The sequence below is a fragment of the Sus scrofa genome, chromosome 6 (genome assembly GCF_054392235.1).
Source record: "Sus scrofa isolate SSC_HxYL_T2T_F1_AM1 chromosome 6, Sscrofa_HxYL_maternal_Yorkshire_Landrace_v2.0, whole genome shotgun sequence".
Lineage (NCBI taxonomy): Eukaryota > Metazoa > Chordata > Mammalia > Artiodactyla > Suidae > Sus > Sus scrofa.
In genome coordinates, this window is record NC_139388.1 from 14,924,783 (window position 1) to 14,952,730 (window position 27,948).

The 27,948-nt window shown below is 39.8% G+C and overlaps 1 protein-coding gene across 6 annotated transcripts in view; it reads right to left on the reverse strand.

Annotated features, from left to right (window-relative positions):
* Window positions 1-27,948, reverse strand: part of HYDIN (HYDIN axonemal central pair apparatus protein) — a 549,453-nt gene that overhangs the window by 295,656 nt on the left and 225,849 nt on the right. For 5 of the 6 annotated variants that reach the window (XR_014805538.1, XR_014805539.1, XM_084959659.1 and 2 more), the window contains 4 exons: window positions 27,699-27,818; window positions 24,037-24,171; window positions 9,144-9,343; window positions 291-415 (listed from right to left, as the gene is read on the reverse strand). Coding sequence is in view for 4 of the 6 variants with exons in the window: in XM_084959659.1 (XP_084815785.1) it covers window positions 291-415; window positions 9,144-9,343; window positions 24,037-24,171; window positions 27,699-27,818 (580 nt within the window). In the remaining 2 variants the exon portion in view is untranslated. The remainder of the gene's footprint in view (window positions 1-290; window positions 416-9,143; window positions 9,344-24,036; window positions 24,172-27,698; window positions 27,819-27,948) is intronic. The other variant, XM_084959660.1, reaches the window with a different exon arrangement.

Here is a 27,948-nt window from a genome sequence, read left to right on the forward strand (position 1 = left end):
TGACCTACAAGTTTCCATTTACATATAAATAACCTCAATCTACCAGTTAACTTCTGTTACAGGATCCTTCCCTTCCTTTTGAACCCTGTATTGCTCAGGCTTTCAAGCACTGGAGAAACTGTTAGGTGGGATTTATATCTGGCTCAGCATTATTTCATTCTTTAGTTTCTATGTTGAGAATCTTAGCTGACTCTAATGCAGCCAAATAACCAATTCCCATTTTGCTTCATCGTATTTTTCCATCTGACCTTTCTTAACACGTAGAACTTTTAACAAAGAATAATGCATACCTGTATCATAACCCACGATAAGCCTTTGGCTGTGATTGCCCACTGTCTGTGGCTGAAAATCCACTTCCATTTGCATTGACTCTCCTACATTAAGAGTTCCAACAGATGGCTCTATAGAGAAGGGCCTGCAACACACATGGAAACATACCATCAGAACACAAGCCTGCGTAGTGTGAGGGGTGGTGGAGAGAAGTCAGGAGTTCTAACTCTGCAGAGAGCACAGACCTGACACCACAATTCAGTGATTCAGAGATATACTTCCCCCTCATGTGAGAGAACTTTAGTTTTAATATTAAAATAACAGTAATAGATCAGCAAATGTAAAAAAAACTTAAATGATGCCTAATATTCTTATTATATCCTTGTCATTCAGCCATTCTCTTAACATTCAATGAGTGATTCCAGTAAAGAACAAACTTATAATATGCATGCAAATACTGTAATTTGCAAAAGAACAGTACCTTCAAAGTCAAATTTTGCAAAAGTTATGAGAAGAGAGGGTTTTATAACAGAAAAATATATCAGAGTCTCAAAAGGAAAGTGAACATACAATCACAGGAGGATAAGGCGAGGACAGTTTAACAAAGGGTCTATTTAAAAGAGAGGAAGGGGTGTAGAGAAATTACAAGAGACAGTGCAATGGCCCAGGGTTATTAACAACAGAACTATTACCCTTTCTAAGTCCGAAGGGCCAAGGAGAAGGAGTGGTTTTGAAACCCATCAGATGCCTAAGAGAAAGCTTCCTTATGAGGCACAAAGAGCTTTGGTCAATAGAGACAGCCGGCCCAGGGACCCTGACATGTAAGACACTAGGCAGAGAAGGATCCTGACTTCACATCCCCTGTGACTGCCTGCTGGGACTCTTGTTGGCTGAACCCAACCAGAAACCAAAGGCACGAGAACCTGGTGTGTGCCAAACAGGTCAGCGTCCTGGGTGAGAGTAAGCTGGAGAAGGGCAGAGAGCATTTGGCAAGGCAAACTGGGGACATGCTCTGTGTCCTGAATACAGAGTTTGGGCATGTAGACCTTATGCAAAGGTAGGGTGGATTTGCAAAAAGGAAATGGTTATGGTTGGGTTTTTTGTTTGTTTGTTTGTTTTCTTTTTAGGACTGCACATGAGGCATATGGAAATTTCCAGGCTAGGGGTTGAATCAGAGCTGTAATCACTGGCCTGATCTGAGCCGTGTCTGCAACCTACACCACAGCTCACGGCAACAGCAGATATTTAACCCACTGAGTGAGGCCACGGATTGAACCCGTGTCCTCATGGATACTAGTCAGATTCATTACTGCTGAGCCACAGCAGGAACGCCCAGGAAATGGTTAAGTTTAATTGTCCTAGAAAGGACTAGTTAGAGAGAAGCTGGATCTGAGCATGAAATATCTTAAATAACTTACAGAGCTCTTCCTTCTAAATGGGAAACCCAGTCCATTAAATTATGTTTTATGGTCCATTTCACTTCTTTAAATTGCTAGTTTTTCAGTAATGTGTTGGACAACGTATCTGCCCGGCTAAGTTGTTTCTGATTTTTTACTTCTTTCACACAATGGTTTTTTTAGAGTCTTCATTCCTTAAATCGTCCCTTAGATAGAGAAGTGAATTTCAGAAGATCTAAGCTTTCTTCTCTGGGGGTACACAGTTTACAGCAAAGGTAGCACTTGGTGCTACCTGAGATTATCACTGCAGGACCTGTTATGCTTCCTACCATGGGCAATCATTTATTTTCTCTGGACGGCCCTCTCCTTTCTACTTTCCCATCCCTGTGTCTGTCCTTTTCCCATACCTTCAGCACCAGTCCTCCAAGAAACCCCAGGCAGTGCTGTAGGGGCACCACAAGGTAGTAGTTACTAGGCTGGAGCCAACTGAATAAATTCTAAATCTGGTTCGGCCATGACTTTGGGCAAATCACCTCATCTATAAAATAAGGGTAGTGAAAGCACCCACTTCATAGTGTTGTAGTGAGGATTAAAGGAGTCTAAAATGCTTGGAATAATGTCTGGCACATAGGAAATACTAAACAAATGTTTATGATTATTTTTGTTATTGCTATTGTTATCTTCTCTTTGGCAGTCCCTAAATGAAAAAGGAGCCAGAGGATGATCTTGGGTATTTAGATGAGTTCAAGTTTGTATCATTCTCCTTTCAATCCCTCACAATACTCTAGAAATACTATAAAAAATACACACAGGACCTAACACATCAATGGCCCCCTTCAGTGGACCACCATAATCTATGTAACAAACTTCAAAGTCCTAGATATTCAAGGGGCCACACGATCTTTTCCTATCCAGTTGTGGCCTTCTCATTAAACAGATACATCTGTCCAAATATCCTATACACCTGCCACACTCCACAACAGACTGGGGTTGGACAGAATGGGAGAGAGCTTTAGTCTCTCACCCTCGCCTTTCCTAGTACTGTACTTCCTCTCCCTTACAGCCAGACAGTGCCCCTCTTCATGGACATTCCAGAACTTCCAGAGTCACGTAGGAGCACTCACCATTTTCCATGTCATATTCCTTTCAAAGTCACACATCTCAGCCCAGACGCTAAATCACCTCTTAAGCAGACTCTTTAATGATTCTCCCTCTTAATAATGTCTCCTTCCTCTGAGAGGCTGTAACTTTAACTTTTACTTCTTTAGTTCACCTTGTACTATAATTAGTTTTCATGCCTGGCTCTATCAATAGCTAGAGACTCTTGAGATAAAGGAAAAGAGAAAGCAACCAAAATTTTACAAGCACCTACCTACTCTATGCTGGGTACTACACTGGGCACTTTATAGCTGTCAATCTTTTAATCCTTAAAAAGCCTTGAGAAAGCAGGTCTTATTATTTGCATTTGAGACATGAGAAAACAGATGCTCCAAAAAGGCAGGCCACTGGCCCAAAGCTACCCAACTAGGTAGTGGTAAAGCAGGGATGGAAGCCTGCCTTCAAGTTCAAGTTCCTTCTGCCTACCTCAAAAGCCCTCTGAATGTGGAAGCCACTGGGTTAGGTTCATCTTTGTGTCTCTCAGCACCTCATGCATAGATAGCTCTTTACTCCTAGGAGCCTCTTAAAGGAGGTTGCCAAATTAAATTATAATCAACTTTTAAAGGGAAATAAAAAATATCTCCAACCTTTAATTAATCTTTATAACATCTTGGAGGAAGAGAAAAAGGGCAGACTTTTGGTATCTCAAGAATCTTGATGGAAGATGAAGGCGAGTCTCACCATCTTGAAAGCTCTTTCCTTCTTCAGATTTCCCAGTTTCCTGCCTTTGGGAACAACACCGTAACATTTTCTTCTATCTCTGCTTCCCTACTTCCTAGTATTTTGCTTCCTACATTGTTCTTTCATTTTCTTTTCAAATATTTCTTAGCAGCAAAAGAACAGTTTTAAAATAAATTGGATAGTATTACATTAGAGAACCTAAGCTAATTTTCTATGCACAAAGAGACTCTTCTTAGGGCCTCCAGAAATCCTAATTCCATATAGTGGTAAGACAGTCTTTCATTGTGTGCTAATTGTTGAGCTTATATTACCCTCAACTTCTTCAGTAGTTAGAAAATCACCTGAGATAGCCATTGCTACTTAGAGCTGCCTAAGCTTCCTCAATAAATCAGACATTAATTGGATAGAGTATGCTACATTCTGATACTTAAACATTGTCTATAATTTGATTTTGTACTTCATTTTACTAAAGGCAGACAGGATGAATAGGCTGGAGAATATCAAGTACCAGAAAATGCTCTTTTAAGAGGTAAAAGGTATTGCTCCTCCAGGGTATAAGGCTGACTTTGTCTGCCAAAATGTTTGGTTTTCATATCACATCCTCATTAATACTGAATACTTGATTAAGGGAGGGAATGCAGGTTTGTGAAAAAACATGAGCCACGAGAAAGATTTTGAGTTTTTCTTTAATCCACTACGAACTGCTCTTAGGAACTAAAAACTATTCCATCCAAGTGATTCAATATTTTAGAAGAAGACTAAATATTGGTTCTATTATATTAAATACTGAATGTAATATTCATATTTTTCCTTCAGATAATCTTTCTTATTAACTGATTCTAAATTGAGGTTTTAGATTTTGAATTGCTTCTTAATCCTTTCTATTTTACTTTCCAAAATTAATCCTACCTTAATAGTCAAAGTTATTCTGGTACCTTCGAGAGTTTCAGGTCAAATTTGCAATAAAGTTGAAGAGTAATTGTTAACGTTCTCTGTATATTTTATAGCACATTGCGGCTCATTTTATTAGTGTAAAAAACATTATGCCTTTTTTTATAGTACTTGGAGCATGTTTTTTATTTTAAATTATTGTAGAGGTTTATAGTTGTAGCTCTGCCGTCATGATATATGGTTGGTTAGGCATCTTATAAACATTTATTGAGCACTTATTTATTCCAGACACTTTGCTAGAGGCTGGAGACATACAAATGAAAAGAGATACAATCCTTGCATTTAAGAAGCTTACATTCTAATGGGATCAACAGACACATAAAGCTTTATTTTTCATAATGTATATGAACCTAACCATTTATAATTTAACCATTAATTAAATCATTATTTCAGTGAAAAGAATATGATTTCTTTTTTAAACAATTTTCTGTGAGATATTATTTTTAACTGTATAGTGACTATAAAAGTAGCAAAATCATGACTATAAACCCTGGGTTTTTTCCTCCAAATTCTCAAACTGGATCCACTGCTCTACTATGTCTATTGACAATCACTTTGAAAGAGTGGTCCTTAACTACATTGTGTGTCTGGGCATCACAATCACACATGCGTTTTTTTGTTTTTTTGTTTTTTTGTTTTTTTTAGAATGGATACTTGTCAGGGAATCTCCCCAGAGATTCTGATCCCATACAGCACGACTACAAATTCATCATAACCTTTCTCATTGTAGTCGTTCGATTTCTCAGTAGCAAACAACAAAAGCCAATTCTGGCTAACTGAGATAGAAAAAGGATTTATTGGAAGGATTTGAGGTAGCTCACAGAACTGACATCATGGTTGGAAAACACTTATTTCGTGGAAGGAACATAAAACTACCATTTCATGCACAGTCTAAACAGGAAGACAAAAATAAATAGGAAATATAATTGAAAGACTTTGTTACAAAGCAGATGAAAACCAGAGAAACTCAGCATAAGGTGGTGAGAAAGCTCAGGGACTAGTGATAGCACTAAGCCATCACCACCACAGGGCTGGAGACAAAAGAAGTGGAGAATGAATTACCAGATCCTAGGGGCATGGCAGAAGTTGGGACCATGGCAGGTCTGTCTGCCTGGAGCTAGAATCATAAATGAGCTGCTGCTGCTTGCTGGGGACTCTGCTGAAATCAGAAATACTCTGGCTTCTTTCTACTTTCCAGTCTCCTTCCAGCTGGAATCCAGCAGTCCCTGGAGGCTGGTGGGGGCTAACACAGCCACAACTGATACTGAGCTGAGCCAGAGAAGGGTGAGGAATGGATCTGAGGGTAAATAAGCCCAGAACTGGCCCATGTTTGTCTTAATCCAGGTTTTGTTATTAATTTACTGGGGGAACTTGGATAAGTTATTTCCCTTCTCAGACTTTGGTTCTTCTGTCTGTAATATGGGAAGGTTGGACTAGAGTTTCTAATGCCATTATGATTCCTCAAGCTAGCCCTTGAGTTAGCTCACCGTTTTACCTTAGAAGTGTTTCTCTATTAGGAAAAGAGGATTCACATTCATAGTTACATGGAGAGAAAAGCTTTAGATTTTTTCCCTGCAATTTCACACTATTCAATTTGTGATTTTATTTCACTTTACATGAATGTAATATGTAAGAATTGGCATTTATGTGTAGTTTTTAAGATTCAGCCCAATAGTTCAGGAAGGTATGCTGCCTACACTTGTTTCTCCACCTTAGGTGGATTCTCTTTTTCATTAGAACAACATCACATATAAAAGGAAGTTTTTAATGTGTATTATGGATAGTGGTTATAAGAGATTTTTGTTAATCAAAAGAGCTTGGCTCTTGGTGAACCAGTTGAACAACTTGCTCTCCTCTCCTTCAATCAAAATACATGAGTCTCATCATTAAATAACAAACAAAGGCTGTATAAGCACTTTGAGAATGTTAGGAGACAATGATTTTCAAAAGAATTTTTCCTTTGCCTTTGATAGTTGATTTATCTAAAGTGGGTCAGTGTCCTGCTTCCATCTTGGGTAGAGAGAGCTGGAAAGAGTGTTTTTCCCCAACCCCCAAAATGAAAAAAACTAAATAAACAATAAAAATCATGATTTTTCTCAAACCTACCAGAAAGCTGAAGTTGCAGGGCAAACAAAAATGGACAATTTCCTGCTGCTAAAGGAGATGAGACATATGCAGACTATTGCACCTGTGGTGGACAGAACTTTCCTATGAGCAAAAGAAATGGTGAGAGAAGATGGAACAAAAGGAACACTTGAAGAGATAATGGCTGAGATTTTCTAAGAATAAAGAATTCAGGAAGTTCAGAGAATCTCACACAGGAGTTAAATCAAAACTAAATAAAAGCAAAATAAATCCTTAAAACAAAAACCAAAAACAAAATCCACACTTAGATATATCACATTCAAACTACTAAAAACCAAATATAAAGACAAAACCTTGAAGGCAGTTCAATAATTACATACAGAGGAACAAAGCTAGGAATCACAGCAGACTTCTCATTAGAAAAATGTAAGCCAAAAGACAATGATGTGGTATCTTCAAAGTACTAAGAAATGTGTATACATAACTGTCATTTCACAATTCTATATTGAGGAGAAATCTTTCAAAAAATGAAGCAAAATACCTTTTTTTCCAAGTAGACAAAAACCAAGAGACTTTTGACTACATCTAAGAAATATTAAAGCAGTTTTTTTAGCCAGAAAAAAAAAGTGATCCCAGATGGGAACTTGAATCGACATGAAATGGTTCAGAGATAGTGATGCTTCTGGGACACGAGGAAGAATAAACACAAATATCCTCCTGAGGAATGTGCCTCAATCCATATTCTGGCATCCCTGCTACTTAAATATGTCAGACCAAGTAGCCTCAAAATGCCTACACCAGAAAAGACATAGAACAGCTGGATAAAATATAACCTATATAAATGTGTATCTGAGCATGCAAAAAAAAAAAAAAGAAAAGAAAAAAAGAAAGAAAGAAAAAAAGCAAACCCACAGGGTTCAAAAACACAGAGGAAATAAAAACCAGAGCATTAATCCACTGATCCCTTGAAGTCTGGATTTTAACATTCCTGATGGAGCAGAAGACAAGGTCCTGGAATGGTCAAATCAGAAGGCTGGTAACAAAATCCCCATATACAACCAGGAAACTTGAAGGGCTACCAAAACATTCTCCCATTAGCACAAGGAAAAATAATGTCTATCTTAGTTGTGAGCAATGGAAACAAAGACTCTCTAGGGAATTCACAACTTTGAACATGTGTCTTAGGCAGGTTTGAGGTTTGGAATGCCTAAGTGAGGAAATTACCAGAGGTGGTCTATGTAGTCTATCCTTTGGGAACCAAGCAGAAGCAAATGCTAATCCTTTCTGGAGAGATGTGGCCTTAAACTAGCAAAGGATTCCACAAATAAAGCCCTTCTGGAAACAAGCTCATGATCCAGCTCAATACATGTACTATTTTTTAAAAGTCATAGAAGAGAACTCGACCCTCTATGTCCTGTCTTCTCAAGCTGGCCAATCTTCTTATGGCCCTGCTATTCAGCCAATGTCTTTGTGTCCCATAACAGTCGTTCTTTACCATCTTATAAGAGAGATCCTTGAGGGCAAAGATTGTCCTATCATATTTATATTGTCCCACAGTGTCTACTACACTGTAGCTATCCCATAAACAACCAGATTAAAATCGAACACCTTCATTTACTAGCTATGTGCTCTTGGGCACATATATACAACCTCTCTATCACTCAATTTTCTCATCTTCAAAGCCAGTAATAGCAGATTGAGTTCTTTTCATATCTCATCACTCTGAACTCTTCTTCTTCTGCCTCCTCCTCCTATTTTCAAAGATACTTGTGATTACACTGGGCCCACCCAGATAACCCAGGATAATCTCCCCATTTTAAAATCAGCTGATTAGCAGCCTTAATCACATCTACAACCCCCTTTGTCATGTAACACTACACATTCACAGATTCTGGGGATTAGGACATGCACATAGTTGAGGAGCCATTATTCTGTCCACTACAGCGGGCAGTAGCTCCTTTAAAGAAACAACAAAAGGAGAAACGTTTGCTATATTTCACTTACTATATACAGCAGTTTATGTTTATTATTTCATTTGTTCCTCACAACAACCCTATAAAGTGGCTACTACATGTTTCCCCATTTTTCAGATGACAAAACTGTGGGTGGCCCCTAAACTGGAAAAGACAAAGAAATGGATCCTCCCCTCGTGCCTTCAGAAAGGAACACAGATTTGCTGACACTTGGATTTTAGTCCAGTGAGGCTTCTGATTTACTGAAACGCTGAATAATAAATTTGTGTTGTTTTAAGCCATGAAGTTTACGGTAATTTGTTACAGTAGCAGTAGAAAATTAATACAGCCAGTTACGAAGTTCTGTCAAAACAAAATATGTTTATTAATAGGTTCCCATGAGCCATTCTCCATGCTAAATAGAAAGACTCCTATCTAGCATTTCAGAAAACCATCCGTGCCTAAACAGGTAACCTTGAATTTTGGTTTCCTCATGGGATGAAGAGGAGGTCTGTCCCACATCAGTGAAGTCTCCCAGCCCTGCAACTGAAGACTATAAAAAGCATTTGCATTCTGACTGCTATTCTATACTTGTGCTGATGAGATTTAGCAAGAATCAATCGAAAACAAGAGCTGAAGGAATGCATACCTATGAGTTTTGATATGAAACACAGCATCCTTGTTGCCAATGTTTCGCACCAGCAGAATCTTCTGAGTGCTGTATTTGACGGGGCAAGTAGAAAAATTCAGCATGTCAGGAAAATCTAGGATGGCTCGTGCACCTCTAGCTCTGATGGGCACAATAAACTTTTCTCTTTCAGTAACGCAGGTCAACATATGAGCATAATCCTACAATAGAAGGGTACAATCATTACGTGTGGAAATACTAACATGATTGAAATAATTGCAAGAAATATGGCTCTATGCCAAGCACCTTGCAAAAACAACTTAATATATGAAAACTTCTAAAGATAATTATAGATGTACTTTCAATGAGATACTCTATTCTGAAAGAAAGAGAACAGTTCAAGTATTAAATCTACAAGCCAAAAGAGGTGCTTATGTTTCTTGTGTTTCCCAGATATTAGGTGGGAAGCAGAATAGGTGGGGAGGCACATTCTTCTTTAGATCAGAGGAGGTTCTCACCAGTTCCTCCACATCCTCCTTCTTAACTCCACCTGCTTATCCTTTATGCCCATGTGTTAGACGGATGGTTGCAATTAATGGTCTCTCTATGATCGCACTCTTCAATATGACTGCACAAAGCTTCTCCATCATGAGTGGAGTCTGTTTATTCACCCTATGCTTTGACCAATGGAATGTGTTAGAAGCTAGGCAATGCTAGTTCCAAGCAAATGTTTCAAGAAGCTTTAGGCATTTCCAGTCTTGCTCTCGAAACTCTGCCATGTAAACAAGCCTGGTCTAGCGAGCTGTAGAATGAGAGCCCCAGTGTCACAGCCAGAGCCCTGCTAGGCCAGCTTATGGCCCCAGATATGTGAGAGACCCTAGCCAAGTTAAGTGGAGTTACCTACTCAACTCACCAGTGGGCCCAGTCAAGATCAGTTAAACCATAGACTTATGAGCCATAATAATTGAATTTGGGAGTGGTCTGTTATTATACAACAATAGCTAACTGATACACAGCCGATTTTGAACTTCACCCCTTGTGCAAAGCCATTACTGATTATTCCAAATCTGGGCATCTATCATCCCCAGTCTTGAGTCTAGATATAACAGAAAAGCTGAACAAAGTAACTCTTTATCTCCTCTCATAAGATAGAAAAATGGAACTCTCATTCTTAAGGTAACAAAGTTAAAAATAAACCCTCGTCAGGAGTTCCTGTCATGGCGCAGTGGTTAACGAATCCGACTAGGACTAGGAACCATGAGGTTGCGGGTTCAGTCCCTGCCCTTGCTCAGTGGGTTAACGATCCAGCGTTGCCGTGAGCTGTGGTGTAGGTTGCAGATGCAGCTCAGATCCCGTGTTGCTGTGGCTCTGGCGTAGGCCGGAGGCTACAGCTCCGATTAGACCCCTAGCCTGGGAACCTCCATATGCTGTGGCAGTGGCCCAAGAAATAGCAAAAAAAGACAAAATAAATAAATAAATAAATAAATAAATAAATAAACCCTCATCAGCAAGCAAATATGAATGTGAAAGGAAAGAGTTAACAGTCCCCTCAAGCAAAGGTCAGAAGTCACCTTGAAAAGAATGTGCTGTCTAACCAGGTCCATTTGCCTTTATTTTTTTTTTTTCCTTTCATAATTATTTTTTTATTACTAAATGAATTTTATTACATTTATAGGTGTACAACAATCATCACAACCAAATTTGCCTTTATTAAGTTTCCCCATCACTTTCGTGTATGTTTTGGCTACAAGGCAATCTTGCTAAATATGAATTCCTCTTGGAAGCCAGGTTTCCTTTTGGTAGTCATGTCGTAAATGCTTTTCAGTGCTAGGGAGGTTTGAAAAAAACTCTTGGGACTTCAGGCATAGAGCAGGAATGGGAATGTCTGACACACTGATTGACATATAGACCTGGTCATGCACTCAATTTCTTTAAACCCAAGGGACAAGTGGAAAGCAGTAGTATCACAAATTAGTTTATTCATTGAACCACGGTTATTAAATGTTTAGGCACCAGGCATTGAGCAGGGTCTGGGCATACAACTGAGCAGTAAACACAGACAAGGATCACTTTGAGCTTACAAAGCAATGGAGGAGATAAAGAACAAGTAAAGAAAGCATATCTCATGTACAATGTAATACATATACCAGGAGATATAAAGGTAAAATCACCAGGAATGCTTCCACGACAGAGCCTTTACATCTGCTTCTGTTGTAGTCTCTCTGACTGCTTGCACTCAAACTCATACTCAGCAGCCCAGCCAGCATCTCACTGGATACAAACTGGCCCAAAGCAAAGCCCCTGAGTAATGCCACTGCCTATAACTGTGCATAAAGATACTCTACCAAGGGGAGGAATGGGGCCTGAAATCCAGTCCACTCTGCTGGCTCCAAGTGCATCAGCCCAGAGGGGGAGCCTTTTCTCATAAACCCACAAAGGCTCCACAATGCCAAATGAAGTTCGGCTCATGCCCTTCCTTCCACCCTAAATCTGTTCCCTCACTGACTCCCCATCTTGGTGCTGGCATCTCCATCCTTCCAGTGGCCTGGATTTAAGACCCTGGAATGAGGCATCCTAGATTACTCCATTCCTCACTTTCTCAGGAAACACTGTAGAACTGACATTCAAAATACATCCAGACCTTGATCACTTTTCACTGCCTCCACCCTGCCCCACCCCCGGCCCTAGCCACCCCCATCTTCCCTGGTCTGAATGGAATCTTTATTTTAACCCTGACTCCTCTAAAATCTCTTTTCCACACAAAGGTCAGAGGGATCCAGTTATAAGTCAGCTCAGGAAGCCCTCCATTCAAAATGTCTCAAGCAGAGAGCTGGGGTGCTCTGAGTGCTATGGCCCAGCACGCCTGTCACTTCCCCAGCCAAATCTCCCTTCCTCCCCCACTTGCTCCTCTGCTCTGGCTCCAGCTTCTTGCTGCTCCTTGAGCATTCGAGAGATGCTCTACCTTCAGAGCCTTCAAACATGACGTCCACTCCCTCCAGAATACTCTTCCCTCTGGTTATTCACTTTGCTCACTCCCTCACCTCCTTCAGGACGTTGCACAAGGTCCATTTTCTCCCTGAGGCCTCCCCTGATTGCCCTATTTTAAACTTAACTCTCCCTCTCCTGTCCCATCACTCCCTAGCCTTTCACCTGCCTTTGTTTCCCCAAAGCCATCTAACATACTATATATTTTACGCATTTACTGAGTCTACTGTTTGCTTCTCCCCAGTATCTCCGTGTCAACAGATATTTTGCCCATCGTATTAACAGACCTCACATATCCAGTGCCTTGAACAGGGCCTGGTGCTTAGTAAATATTCAACAAATATTTGCTGAAGACATGCAAATGAGTAACATAATGCTGACCGAAGAGAAATAAAGCATGATAAGAGGATAGAGAGTGAGTGGAGAAAGGCCTTTATGAGGAGGTGCCATGTTCAGCAGAGACCTAAGTGAAATGAGAAATGAAGCCCTGGGGGTGAGTGGTAATCTGGGCAGAGCGTGATTCAGAGCCTGGCCAGAGGGGAGCAAGGTAAGGAGAGGTTAGAGATACAGCAAGGAGGTTGAGGGGGGCAGATCACACAGGATCTTGTAAGCCACTGGTCGGACCTGAGGATGGCTGAAAACATTAACGAGGCTGAAAGCTGATCATGATGCACCTGGTTTATGTTTTAGAAGAATCACTGGTTGCTATATAGACAACAGACTAAAGGAAGGTAAGGTGAAAAGAGGATGGCCAGTTAGGAAGCCATTGCAGCAGTCCAGGCAAGAGATGACAGTGACCTGGCCTAGGGCAGTAAATTCATAGCCTAGTGCTTGGCGAGTAGTAAGCACTTTATAAATGTTGACTGTCATTACTAAAATGTTGCATAAAGTACAATGATTTGTATAAGGTACATAGGAAAAACTCAATTTGTGTTTACACCTTTGTTACAAAAATAAATGATAAATCCTGGTAATGATAATGATAATAGGACAAGATAATATCAGAAAACAAGAATGATTTAGAAAATAAAATTTGGTAAAGTGATAATGTGGTGAGGTGCTGCTTTTAAGTAGAACAACCAAAGAGGCCTTCCTGAGGAGGTGACCTTTGGATGGAGGCCTGAAGAGCCAAAGCATCCAGTCAGAAGAGATCTAGGAATGAAGTGTTCCTGGTAAGGGAAGTTGCAAACGAAAAGGTCCTAAGGTAGAGCAAGCAATAAAAATTAATGGACAGTATCCATGAAATCTATTAAAACTGCATGGTAATACCAGGCTCAAAAATTATGCTGTTCATGGAGTTCCCCTTCCTGGCTCAGCGGTTAACGGACCCGACTAGGATCCATGAGGATGCAGATTCAATCCCTGGCCTCATTCAGTGGGTTAAGGATCCATGGTTACTGTGAGCTGTGGTGTAGGTTTCAGACACAGCTCAGATCCTGTGTTGCTACGGCTGTGGTGTAGGTGGGCAGTTACAGCTCCTATTCAACCCCTAGCCTGGGAACTTCCACGTGCCATTAGTGCAGCCCGAAAAAAAAAAGAGAAAAAAAAGAAAAACAAAAAGAAAATTATGCTACTCAGATACAAGGAAGTACAAATTACATGAAGCACATTTGATCCTAGAAAACCCCACAGATTTCAACACAAAACAGTCTAGTCTGATTAAAATCAGAATCCTAAAGAGATAAGTACTGTTTTCATTTTTTCTTAGGAGCTCAAACCCAGCAAGCAAAGGTTTTGTTGGGAATTAGAAACTGGAAAGATGCTGGCACATGTGGAAACTTAATATTAACTGAGGCTTTGAGAGAAAGAACAAAAGATGCTGCAGAATCCAGCATGAGAGGTGATCCCTGAGTAATTTATCCTATGTTTACAGATTCTGCCTTTATTCTATAAGGAACTGAAGACAGCTGAAAATAGCTTCGGAAGCCAATTGAAATATTCATAGAGATGTTTTCAAATCTTTTCAGATTTCCAAATGAGTAAGATCTGAAGTCTGATCAGAATTATATGTTTTATTCATAATCAGTTCACATGCTCATAAAAGAATACGAAGAAATTCCTTAAGCAGCTCCTTAAAAATGTATTCCAATCTCTGAAGTTCTATATTTAATATGACTATATTAGATTATATAATATATGCTCATATATTGCTCTACTGGCTTAAAATTAAATCAGATGTTATGACTTTGGAGGCTTTGTCAGCCCGCAAGCTAAGCAATTTACTTCGGTTGATGGACTTCCTTCCACTGTATTTAAATTCAGAGCAATCAGGTCACCATTCAGCACCAAAATACTTATTCCAAGCCTTTCCCCTCGATTAGGAGAGACTTAGCCATGAATTACTTTAGATCCCAAAATGTTATCCTATATAACAATGGTCTCCAGATGAAATTTCCAATCCACTTTTTTATCCATTAGCCTTCCTTCCATCAGGTCTATCTTCCAAACTTAAAAAAAAAAAAAAAAAAGCAGTGAATATGAAAATGGCAGATTTGACTCTGAAGGCTGGAAAGAATGTATCTGGATTTTATATTAGCTCCATGATAGAAAGCAAGCATGGCAATAATTCTGTCCTTTAAAGTCTCAGGCAAAGGAAAATGCTGTCTTCTGCTGCAGCAAATGACTCCCCAGGCAATCAAGGGCGAGCACAGCCAGCGTGGTTAAACCCTCTCAATCCTCTTTCCGCCTTTTCTCCACTCCTGAACTTGATGGTGGAATAGCTAGCACAGAGTAAAACCAGATTTGATTAGGACGTAGGGCATTTAATACTCACTGCCCTGAAAAACATTATAAATTCCCTAACCAGTTAAAACTACTTATTTTTTAGTATCTTCTCAATCAGAAATTCACCTCTCAAAAGGGAAGAATCAGTTCTCAAGTCCTAATCAGTTTAAAAACAAGACTGATATGTCTCAGGAGCCTTACCCTTCGCCACTCTGACTCTTCATATGACTTGGCTGGGATCTCGGCCTCCGAGCGGGCATCTACACTTCTCCAGCTATTAAAAGGGAATGACCTCTGGCCTTTGGCTTGTAAAGAGATCTGAGGACTTCTGGATTTATTTTGACAACTTTTATGATTAGTATATGATAATGTGGTTACTCCATGATCCGTGTACAAATCATCCACTTAAGGCAATTAATTTCCTCTTTAGCTTTGCTTTCTAGGTTACCTTAAATGTACCAATATATCTGTATCTACACCCATACACCCTGTCTTCATTCCTGTTCTTATCTAAGACCAACCCCTTTCCTTGTGCACTAGGTTTTCTTTCTTTCTTTCTTTCTTTCTTTCTTTCTTTCTTTCTTTCTTTCTTTTTCTTTCTTTCTCTCTCTCTCTCTCTCTCTTTCTTTCTTTCTTTCTTTCTTTCCTTCCTTCCTTCTTTCTTCTCTTTCCTCCCTTCCTTCCTTCCTTCCATCCTTCCTTCTTTCTTTCTCTGCCCACACCTACAGCATATGGAAGTTCCCAGGCTAGGGGTCAAATAGGAGCTGCAGCTGCCAGTCTACATCACAGCCGCAGCAACCTTGGATCTGAGACACTTCTGTGACCTACATCATAGCTTGTGGCAACACTGGACCCTTAACCTAATGAGTGAGGCCAGGGATTGAACCCACATCTTCATGGACACACTGTCAGGTCTTCAACATGCTGAGCCACAACGGGAACTCCTTGTGCACTAGGTCTTAATCCCTTTTGCTTCACTTAGAATTTTCCTGAAGCATCAATTTTCCCTATTTACTGAACATTCACTCATCATCTTGTAACAATGCTCGGATAGCCTTGTCTTAAATATTAAACAACATACCTCCGGTGCCAACATTCACCCCCAACTACTGCCCATTTTTTAGGTGAGGGACCTTATCATCTAGAGACAAACAATGACATATTTACAGTTGAAATGATGTATAGGACTTGCCTCAAAATCCTCATGAGCAGGGGACAGGATGATGAAGCAAGACTGGTCATCCACAGAGAGCTTGAAAATCTGGGTGATGACACTTCTCTATGCTCTTCTCTATGCTTTTACATATGGGTGAAAGTTTCCATAATAAAAATATTTTAAATACTTTACAGTGGCTTTCTATTCTACTTTGCATGATTTCTAAGACCTCGTAGCCTCACTCTCTACAAACCTTGTCTCCTACCATTTTCCCAGCAGCTCCCTCTGCTCCAGCCACACTGGCCTTGTAATTCCCAGACCTGCTGCCAGACATGTGTCTGTCAAGGGCCTTTGTAAGTGCTGTTCACGCTCCCAGACAAATATCTTCCCTCACATAGCTGCAGGGCTTACCTGAGTTCTCTGACCAAATGTTCCCCCACTGGACAAGTCTCCCCTGATCTTCCTACTGAAAGGAAACAGTCCCACTTTCTATCACTCTGTGTTCTCTATCATATCAATATCGGACATTAAATGATACATTCGTTTATTCATTGCGGAACACAAGCTCCATGAAGGCCAAACTTCTACCCACCACTGGATCCTGGCCCTAGCACAGAGTAAGCGAAGTAATATTATTCATTTTAATCTTTATTCGCCTACTAAAAGGTTGAAGAAGAAGGAACACTCCCAAAGACATTCTATGAAACCACCATCACCCTAATTCCAAAAGCAGACAAAGATACCACCAAAAAAGAAAACTATAGGCCAATATCTTTAATGAATGTAGATGCAAAAATTCTCAACAAAATTTTATCCAGCCAAATCCAACAACATATCAAAAAGATCGTACACCATGACCAGTTGGAATTCATCTCAGGTTCACAAGGATGGTTCAACATATGCAAATCAAACAATGTCATCCACCACATTAACAAAAGAAAAGTTAAAAACTACATAATCATCTCAATAGATGCAGAAAAAGAATTTGACAAAGCCCAACATCCATTCATGATAAACACTCTCACCAAAGTGGGTATAGAGGGAACATTCTCTAACATAATCAAAGCCAATTATGACAAACCCACAGCAAATATAATTCTCAATGGAGAAAAGCTGAAAGCCTTCCCACTAAAATCTGGAATAAGCCAAGGATGCCCACTCTCACCACCATTATTCAACACAGTACTGGAAGTCCTAGCCACAGCAATCAGACAAACAAAAGAAATAAAAGGCATCCAAATAGGAAGAGAAGAGGTAAAACTGTCACTGTATGCAGATGGCATGATACTATATATAGAAAACCCTAAGGACTCAACCCAAAAACTACTTGAACTGATCAACAAATTCAGCAAAGCAAGATATAAGATTAACATTCAGAAATCAGTCGCATTTCTGTATACTAACAATTAAACTTTAGAAAAGGAATATAAAAACACAATACCTTTTAAAATTGAACCCCAAAAAATCAAATACCTGAGAATACACCTGACCAAGGAGGTAAGGGACTTATACACTGAGAACTATAAAACATTAATCAAAGAAATTAAAGAAGATTTAAAGGAATGGAAAGATATTCCTTGCTCTTGGGTTGGAAAAATTAATATTGTAAAAATGTCTATACTACCTAAAGCAGTCTACAGATTCAAAGCAATCCCTATCAAACTACCCAGGACATTTTTCACAGAACTAGAACAAACCATCCAAAAATTCATATGGAACCACAAAAGACCCAGAATCGCCAAAGCAATTCTGAAGAACAAAAACAAAGCAGGAGGCATAACTCTCCCAGACTTCAGGCAATATTACAAAGCCACTGTAATCAAGACAGTGTGGTACTGGTACCAAAACAGACATACAGACCAATGGAATGGAATAGAGAACCCAAAAATAAACCCAGACACCTGTGGTCACTTAATCTTTGACAAAGGAGGCAAGAATATAAAATGGGAAAAAGACAGTCTTTTCAGCCAGCATTGCTGGGAAACCTCGACAGCTACATGCAAATCGGTGAAACTAGAACACACCCTCATACCATGCATAAAAATAAACTCAAAATGGCTAAAAGACTTACATATAAGACAAGACACCGTCAAACTCCTGGAAGAGAACATAGGCAAAACATTCTCTGACATCAACCTTATGAATATGTTCTCAGGTCAGTTTCCCAAAGCAACAGAAATAAAAGCAAAAATAAACCAGTGGGACCTAATCACACTGAGAAGCTTTTGCACAGCAAAGGAAACCAAAAAGAAAACAAAAAGACAACTTACAGAATGGGAGAAAACAGTTTCAAACGATGCAACTGAAAAGGGCTTACTCTCTAAAATATACAAACAACTTATACAACTCAACAGCAAAAAAGCCAACAACCCAATCAAAAAATGGGCAAAAGACCTGAATAGACATTTCTCCAAGGAAGATATACAGAAGGCCAACAAGCACTTGAAACAATGCTCAACATCCCTGATTATTAGAGAAATACAAATCAAAACTACCATGAAATACCACCTCACACCAGTCAGAGTGGCCATCGTTAATAAGTCCACAAATAACAAATGCTGGAGGGGGTGTGGAGAAAAGGGAACCTTCCTGCACTGTTGGTGGGAATGTAAGCTGGTACAACCGCTATGGAGAACAGTATGGAGGTACCTTAGAAAATTATACATAGAACTACCATCTGACCCAGCAATCCCACTCTTGGGCATATATCCAGACAAAACTCTCCTTAAAAAAGACACACGCACCCCCATGTTCATTGCAGCTCTATTCACAATAGCCAAGACATGGAATCAACCTAAATGTCCACTGACGGATGACCGGATTAGGAAGATGTGGTGTATATATACACAATGGAATACTATTCAGCCATCAAAAAGAACAAAATAATGCCATTTGCAGCAACATGGATAGAGGTAGAGACCCTCATCCTGAGTAAAGTAAGTCAGAAAGAGAAAGACAAATACCATATGATATCACTTATATCTGGAATCTAATATACGACACAAATGAACTTTTCCACAGAAAAGAAAATCATGGACTTGGAGAATAGACTTGTAGTTGCCAAGGGGGAAGGGGAGGGAGTGGGAAGGACTTGGAGCTTGGGGTAAATAGATGCAGAATGTTGCCTTCAGGATGGATTGGCAATGGGATCCTGCTGTGTAGCACTGGGAACTCTGTCTAGTCACTTACGATGGAGCATGATAATGTGAGAAAAAATAATATATACATGTAAGTGTAACTGGGTCACAATGCTGTATCGTAGAAAAAATATATATATATATAAATAAAAGGTAAAAAAATATGTGTATACTAATCTATCAAGAGTTCTTCAAAGCGAGAATGCCTAAGATTCTCATTAGCCGTATTGTAAAATGCTATGCATCAGATCCAGAAAGCTAGAAAGTAGTGATGTGACGCACTGAAGATACCAAAAAAAAAAAAAGGGGGGGGGGGGCGGGGAGGAAACATTCTTAAAGAAGACTTCTTAGACATCTTTCTCAGGGTTGAAATGACGGAGTAAAAGTTAACTTCTAATATATTCATGGCACAAAAAGATATTTGAGTCTCCTTTTTATATGCTTGCTTGCTTTTGTCATCTGTAGGCCATCCTCAAGTTAAGGAAACTACCTTATATTTTCTTGAGATTAACCTACTTATCTCACTTGGCAAGTATTTACTGCATACTTCCTATACCTTAGGCCCTTGCTAGGCACTGAGGTTACAGGGGCAACCCAGACAGAACTACAGAAGGCAAATTCCAGGAAGGAAGAAAGCTAAATCCCTATCATTATTTCTGTCAACAAAAATCGTTGATTGTGGAAAATGTTATGATGTGTGTACTTTAATTCAAAATGGGGTACGCCAATTCATTACTTTTGATACTGACACAGAAAAATATGTTGGAGTTCCTGTCATGGCTCAGTGGCTAACGAATCCAACTAGGAACCATGAGGTGGCAGGTTCAATCCCTGGCCTTGCTCACAGGGTTAAGGATCGGCATTGCCATGAGCTGCAGTGTAGGTTGCAGATGCGGCTCGGATCCCGCGTTGCTGTGGCTCTGGCATAGGCTGGTGGCTACAGCTCCGATTAGACGTCTAGCCTGGGAACTTCCACATGCAGCGGCAGCTGCCCAAGAAATGGCAAAAAAAAAAAAAGATAAAAAAATATGTTAACGTTTTTCTACACTTCTTGGGCTGTGTTTTTTAAATTTCATAGTAACACATCAAAACTATTTCGACAACAAACTAGGTATTTTCTCAAAACATAACTGAGCAATAAAACTGCATCATTCATAATTCCTCCAAACTACTGTGACTATTTCCATATGCCAACACTATTACAAACAGATGCTTTCTTAACTTTAACTTTCTTTACTTAAGCCCAGGGGAGTACTCAGTTTTGCTATCCTATAAAAGCCTGTACTCCTTTTCATAGTGAAGATTCAAATTTAAGAGACCAAGAAAAATGCTAGGCTCCAGAATTCTACAATGTTATGATAACATTGACTATTACATTTCAACTGTCCATGACATGTAAACTAGGATTACTAGATAAATAACATATCCAAGCTTTTTTTTTTTTTTTTTGAATTCTGTGTGAGAAAAGATAAGGAAAGCCAAAGTGAATTTGCTGCACCTGTTCTCGGTACTTGGCTTTCTTAACAAGTTAAATTTCCAGGAAGCTAGATTAATAGATGACAGGAAAAAAATGTAAATTGCATTATCATCTTCGACATGCTAATATACATGGGCGCTGAAAATCCAACTGAAAAGCAACTGTCTTATTAAACTGTGGCATGCTGCAATTTACATATCTCAACCTCCAGATGTGAGGAGGGTAAATGAGAATGGAGTTTGTTCAGATCAGCAGGGGAGAAGGAGGAAAAATACATATGTACATTGGCCATCAATTGGCCAACTGGAGAAAAACTGACACAGTGATAGGATTGACTTTTATTCTTCCTAAATAAAGCTGGCTCTAGCAACTGCTCTGGAGCAGCCCTAAAGACAGCATGGCTTACCCTAGCTGGTCATTCTGTACACAGCCCTGTTGGTCTTACAACAGTAAGAGTGAATATAGATGCCCAGACGGCTGAAAAATTACTGGAACGGAGCCCTAATGGTGGTGCAAGGGTGGCAGAATATTTTCAGGAAAAAAGGGCCAGAAGGAGCTTCTGCAAATACCACCATCGGTTTTAGACAGTCAGCAAAAGAAAAAATCACTCCATCCTTAGAAAAATAAATTATGTCAATTATTTTATAGCTTCGAGATCAATCCACCACAAAATTCTAATGTATCCCAAACTGGATAAACTCCTTACAGGAAGCCATTATTTTCACTCTAAGTCTCTTCATACATGCATGTAACCTCTGAAAAGTTTCAAATAATTAAAAGAAGAAATAGTAAAACAACATTTAACTTAATTTTTTTTTAATTAGGGCTTTCCCAATAGACCATAGGCACTGTTGGTGAAATGGAATAGTTACAAGGACAGCAAACTGGGAGTAAAATAAGCAGCCACAAATGGACCTAGAGACTATCATACTGGGCAATAAGTCAGGAAGAGAAAGACAAACGCCATACGACATCCCTTATACGGGGAATCTAAAATACAACACACATTAACTTATCTCTGCAACAAAAACAGACTCAGATACAGAGAACAGATTTATGGTTGCTAAAGGAAGGGAACATTGGGAGTTCGGGATTAGCAGAGGCAATCTATTCTATAAAGGATATGCATATGTTATCCAACCATAACAAGATCCTAATATACAGCATAGGGAACTATATTGAATATCCTGTCATAAACCATCAGAGAAAAGAATATGAAAAAATACATATCTGTGTGTATATAACCGAGTCACTTTGCTGCACAGCAGGAATTAATACAACATTGAAAATCAACTATACCTCATAACATTTTTTAAAAAGATAAACAACTATGAAATAAAGCACAGTAATAATTCTCCATGGAAATGCTGGCATTTCATGTGTGTAAAGTAAATATCAACTTATCTAAAATATATTTCAATTATTTATTTGTTGTATAGATAAGCAATAATAAAATATCTCTCCCTTTGCTTTTAGCTTTTGATTAGGGAAAATTTAAAACATATACAAATGAAACAGAACAGCACAACAAATACCATGTACCCATCCCCCAGGTTCAACAGTTATTAACATTCTGTCATTCTGGCTTCATCTGTACCTCCATCCATTCCCCTTTCTATTGTGATTATTATATTTTTTTAAGTTTTTAAGGTGAAATTTAGATATACTGGAAAGCAAAAATATTAAATGGACAACTCTGATGACTGAATTCATCCTGTAACCCACACACCTTTCATGACATAGGACTTTCTTCAGAAAGTTCTGTGGATCCCTTTCTCAGCCAGACTATCTGCAGGTAGAATAATTTTCTAGCAGAAGACATTTTCTCCAGAACAACAAAAACAACAAAAAATTAAGGAAAGCCAACTCCTCAATTCTAGCAAGCTTTATATTTCAAGCTGCACAAAGGGTTATTTGTAATCATGCAGAAATGAGTGTGGGACGTTGACACCCAAACTAAATTCAAGTACTGTTCTCTTCACAGACAGTATTCAGATATGGAGCCTGGAGAAAAAAACAAGGATTTCAATAACGTATACCCAAAAGTACTATCTTTTTGTTTATTTCAATAGTACCGCAAATAAAATTACAAGTTCATAAACACAACCCAAGACGTAAATAGTAATACTACGATGTGGAAAAATAATAACAGCAGTGTTATTATAATGGAATTTCTAACCACTGGCTAACTGCCATGTGTGGCAGTTCACACTAAATTCCCTATCCCTGCTCTTCAGAAAAGTAGAAACAGTCATGAGAGCAGCAGAAACACTGGTAATGACATTTACAGCAGCACCGGTGATGGAGGAGCAGGGATTCCGAGCCAGTTTACTCTGTCTGCGTTATGCTTTTTTGATTCCAACCGTAATGGCACAATACAGATAAGCACATACTCTTAACATTAGATACAGCCTGACATCTGTGATGCCTATTTAAGTCTTGCGTTTTGTTCTCAATCCTCTCCCTTCCCTACATGTCCCCGCTTTGGCCCTTACAGAGGAAAACTTAACCTACAATTTTGGACTTTAGTAGAAGGTCTGAGGAGACGCCTCCTCCCTTAGTACCCCTGAGCTGATCCTTCCTTCCAAGAGGATCTGGAATTTATACAACTGAGGAGAGTCTGAGAACGGGCTAGATTCTCCAGAGCAGTGGTGGTGTTGGGGGAAGTGGCCTCGTTTTGAACTCAGGCTCTTTCTAGCCGGCCGATGTGCAGACAAGGGTAAGCAGACAGGGTAGGTCTCTGCTTTCAGCTCTAGCCTCTACCGCATGCTTGGGTGGAGCTATTGGTTAGATCGGCCCTTTACTGAGGACTGGTTATCGCTCCATCATTAGGGAGCAGGAGGAGGCCTTATCTGGGCCTCAGGTCTTGGCCACATTCTTTTTCCATTGATGAGTTTGATACCATGATCAATATCTGGATCTTGGGTCTCTCCTTAAAAAGTTAGAGTCTGGGGAGGAGGGATGTTACTATCAAGCTTCCAAAAAGCAATCATCTCCATCCTTTGTCTCGGCTCCCTGCATCTGGACAGCACCTTTCCCTTTGTGGTGTCTCTCTAGCTGTATAGTCTGACATAAATACGCTGAGGTAGGTGCCAGGGGCGTATCCAGAAGGACTAGCCTTCTTCACACTCTGGCTACTTGCAGCTCATATAAGCCCTCATCACTGACAATTCTCACTTAATCCCAGGGGTGCACCATCGCCTTCTCTCACCCATCCTTGTTATTCCTCTCACCTCCGTCATCACCACCACCACCACCAGCAGTGACACCATCAATACCACCAGCATCCATACCACCACCAACACCAACATCACCAGCAATGGCTACCACCTAAACAACCCCACAACCACCAACACCACCACCTTCATGAATGTTCAAGACTGCAAACTGCTAGTGACAAGCATTCAACCAATTTCTTGCCAGCACTGCTGTTACCTTGTTCTCCTCTGGAGTGAAGAGGATTCGAAATACAGATGGCACTCCTGGAGCTACTTTGTGGCTAATATCTTTGGGGCTGATTACTTTAAAGTAAGGTGAACTTTCCTCAACAATTTTCACCATCCTTGGAATCTGCAAGGAAAACACATAACCATGGCCATCATGCACACGAAAGCAGAAGAAAAAGGGCAGGCTTTGTAGTTATGCGTGAAATCTCCATCAGCAACTTGCTAGCCATATGACTTTGGTTAGGTCTGAACTTCAGTTTCCCATCTATAAAAGGAGAAGACAGTACTTACCTTTACCCCAGTGCCTCACGCAAAGGAAGCACTCAGTGCATTTTCATTTTATTGTTTTATAAGCATTATTATTATTACTCAATTTGACTGTGATTGCAAATATTTATTTTATTATTTAAATGTGACCATCTTCAAAGGCTAACTGCTTAAGCATCTAAAACCTCACCCCCACTGTGGAGTTGCTGTGGACTTCCCAACATGTGAGAACTGCTCTGGGAGAAGCAATCATAGTTACTACATGCTTGCTCTGGCTCACCCACTGTTCATGACATGCCACTTGATCTCCACAACCACCTCTGAGCTTCATCACGACTCTTTCTACAGATGAAGAAACAGGCACCGGCCCTGAGCGCTCCAGCTTTACCTAGCAATGGTGTTTAGCATCAAGTCTCAGCCTAACTTCACCTGCCCCCTCCATGGGATTGTCCTGTGTAAACACCACTGTGAAACAAGGACCCAGAGGGCAGTACAGTATCCCCAAGGCCAGGCTCAGAGAAGCTTCAAACAGCTCCATCCTTTTAAAGTCTTATTCCTCCACTCTGCGTTGCCTCACCCAGAGTACGTATTTCTATATCAGATAGCCTGAGCAATAAGAGAAAGGTAATTGTGAGGAGAACAGGGGGAGGTCAGGGGTGGAAGTCCTGGGAATGCCAGGAAGGAAGAGGATTTTTTTTTTAAAGGCTGAAAGAGGGTAGAAGATTAACTATCGTTAAGTATGTCCTAGGAGTCTCAGGTGAAAATAAGGGAAAAACAGCACCCATAACCTCTCAAAGCTGAAACCGAGATGGAGAAGGAAAGAAGAAACACAGAGAGAATTCAGACAGACCCGAAGACTACAGAAGGAAGAGCTAAGGAAGGGATTGTGCAAATCTCATAGGAATAGAACTGGCTTTGCTGGTAAGAGAAATATACAATGGCATTTAAGATGCCATATGAGCTTTCTGGGAATACTTTTAGTGAAAGTATAACTGTGGATTAAAAACTAGAAAGGAAAACAATAGCAATGCTACTAATAATAACAACAACAACGACAGTGATATTATTTAAGTGCTTACTATGTGACATGTACTGAGCTGAGTACTCTACCTCCATTATCTCATTTTATATTCCAAAGAGCTTAGTGAAATGGGTGCTGTTACTATCCTCCTTGCTTGGAGAAGTGAAGTGACTTGTCCAAGGTCCGCAACTGAGAGACAGCGCACCTAGAATCTGCACCCAAAGTAGCCTGACTATGGAGTCTGGGTGTTTCTAATTGTATGCCAGGTAGAATCATGTTATGGCTTATAGAGTGTTCATGGTTTACTTTCAACTTGTGTTTGAGAGGCATAGAGAAACAAAGACCAAACAAGCTCTGTCTTTTGCATCCTGTGCCAGTGAGGAAACAAACAAAAGATAAATGAGACAGAAAATATTTCTAAGTGCCCCAAATTTGTCTGACTCCTTACATATCCAAGAACTAGGAAGCAGAGAAGCAGGCTTACATCAGCCACCTCGAACAAGGGGCCTGGGAGTAACTTGCCCAAGAACAAGCCTGCCTAGCCTAGAGAATCTGTCTTCTTGTTAGTAATTGAACTTTCCTTGGATGAGACCCTTCCTATCAAGGGGTCAATACTCTCACAGTATCTTACCAAAAGGTATGAGGTATCCATGGGAACTGAGTGCCCTTTGGCAGATAAGACTTATACAGGCCTCTTAGCCTTGATAAGGATATGCTCACATACACCCACTGACAGTCATTTCTTGTTTATGGCCAGGAAGCAACAGACAAAGTACTCTTTGGAAAAGCTCCTCTCTGCCTTTAATAGCCTAAAAAGAATTGGAACAAGACTCAAAAAGTAATGGAGAAAGGGAAAAAGAGAACTGGAAGTTAGAAACTAAACTGGTTGGCAGTCCTACATGAAAAGAGAGAGCCCTAATTTCTATATAACGTATTTCTTCTTGAGGTCTAGGAATATAACCCTGAAGACCTCAGGTCCTTTTTCTTCTCTCCGCCCAGCCTTTATCTTCTATCCCATGAACTTCTCTTGCTAACACTTCTGCAGCAAAGAACTAAATAGACCATCTTCTCCAAAGTCTGACTTCGCTGTCACTAAATCACCCCCTTGATCTCTGAAAGGCATCACTGATTCCTTTAATGAGCTACTGTACTGAATGTAACTGCAGGTCTTCCCAGTGCCTTGAATTCTTGCACAGTCTTCACTAATTTTCCCTTATTTCTTATACCAGAATTTGGTCTTGACATTCTAAGACTCCTCTAAGTCTTCCTACTTGTCCTTATACCTGACATTAGACATGTCTTCCTCCCTGTCTAATTATTTTTTACACTTAACTGTGCTCCATTCTGACCTTCTTTCTTTCTTTCATTATCATTCATGTCAAGTAAGTCTTCAGGCATTTAATACCTTTTCTTGAAATAAATCCTAATTTCTCTTTGAAGGAAAAGGCATAAGGATGGAGACAAAATCATCAGTTGCAACCACAAAGAAACAAGGTACAGACAGTAGAAGAAGCCATCCAAAACTATCTGCAGACAAAATCTGAAGGCTGTCTGAGGCAGAAGGGAGGAGACAGAAAAGAAAAAAAAAAAGATCTTCATTTTTTAAAGTTTTCTTTTTTTAAATTATTCAAATGAAAAAGTTTTCTTTAAAATACCATGTGCAGAATCTAAATGCATTGGTTCAACAACTGCAGTTCACAAGAGTAGACTCTAACTGGGGAAGTGGTGGCTCTGATGTGAAGTATGTAAACATGAATAGTAACCACCCTGTCTCAAATGAAAACCTAGCCCAAAGGGTCATCATGAGAACTTCATGACACTAACACAGTCAATTATGTTTTTGCTTTGTCTCGTTTGCTTTTTAGGGCTGCACCCAGGGCACATGAAGTTCCCAGGCTAGGGGTTGAATCAGAGCTCCAGCTGCCAGCCTCCACCACAGCCACAGCAACTCGGGATCCGAGTCACCTATTTGACCTACACCATAGCTCATGGCAATGACAGATCCTTGATCCACTGAGCAAGGCCAGGGACTGAACCCATGTACTCATGGATACTAGTTGCATTCATTTCCTCTGAGCCATGTCAGGAACTCCTAATATAGTCAATTCTTTCATCCACAGAATGTTAGTGCACATGTTGGGAGTTTACTGTTTCTTGGGTACTGCATGGTACTGAGCATTTAGAAACAAACCAACCAACACAGTCTCATTTTCATTAAGTTTATAGTCAAAGGGCATGTTTTCATCTATTTTCCTTAGTGTATTAAAGTAAAGAACCTATCTAAGATCCTATAGGATCCCGTCTTATTTAGTCCCTTCTTAAATAGCCATTAAAAGTACAGTCATGCAAACAAACATACTCACTTTGTCATTGTTCCTCAAAACCAGTGGAACTTCATAGACTTCACAGGGAGTGTAGTTCTGAAATACAATTTCTGATGGAAAGGGCTGGAATAAGGCTTGGTCCAGATCAATTCCTGGAAACTGCAGTTGAAAGAATAAATTAATTATATAGTCATGCAGTGGAAGAAATGACTGGGGAAGATAAGAAATTATTACATAGACCTATGAATACTAAGAACAAAGGAAACACTCAAAAAGGGATAAATACCAC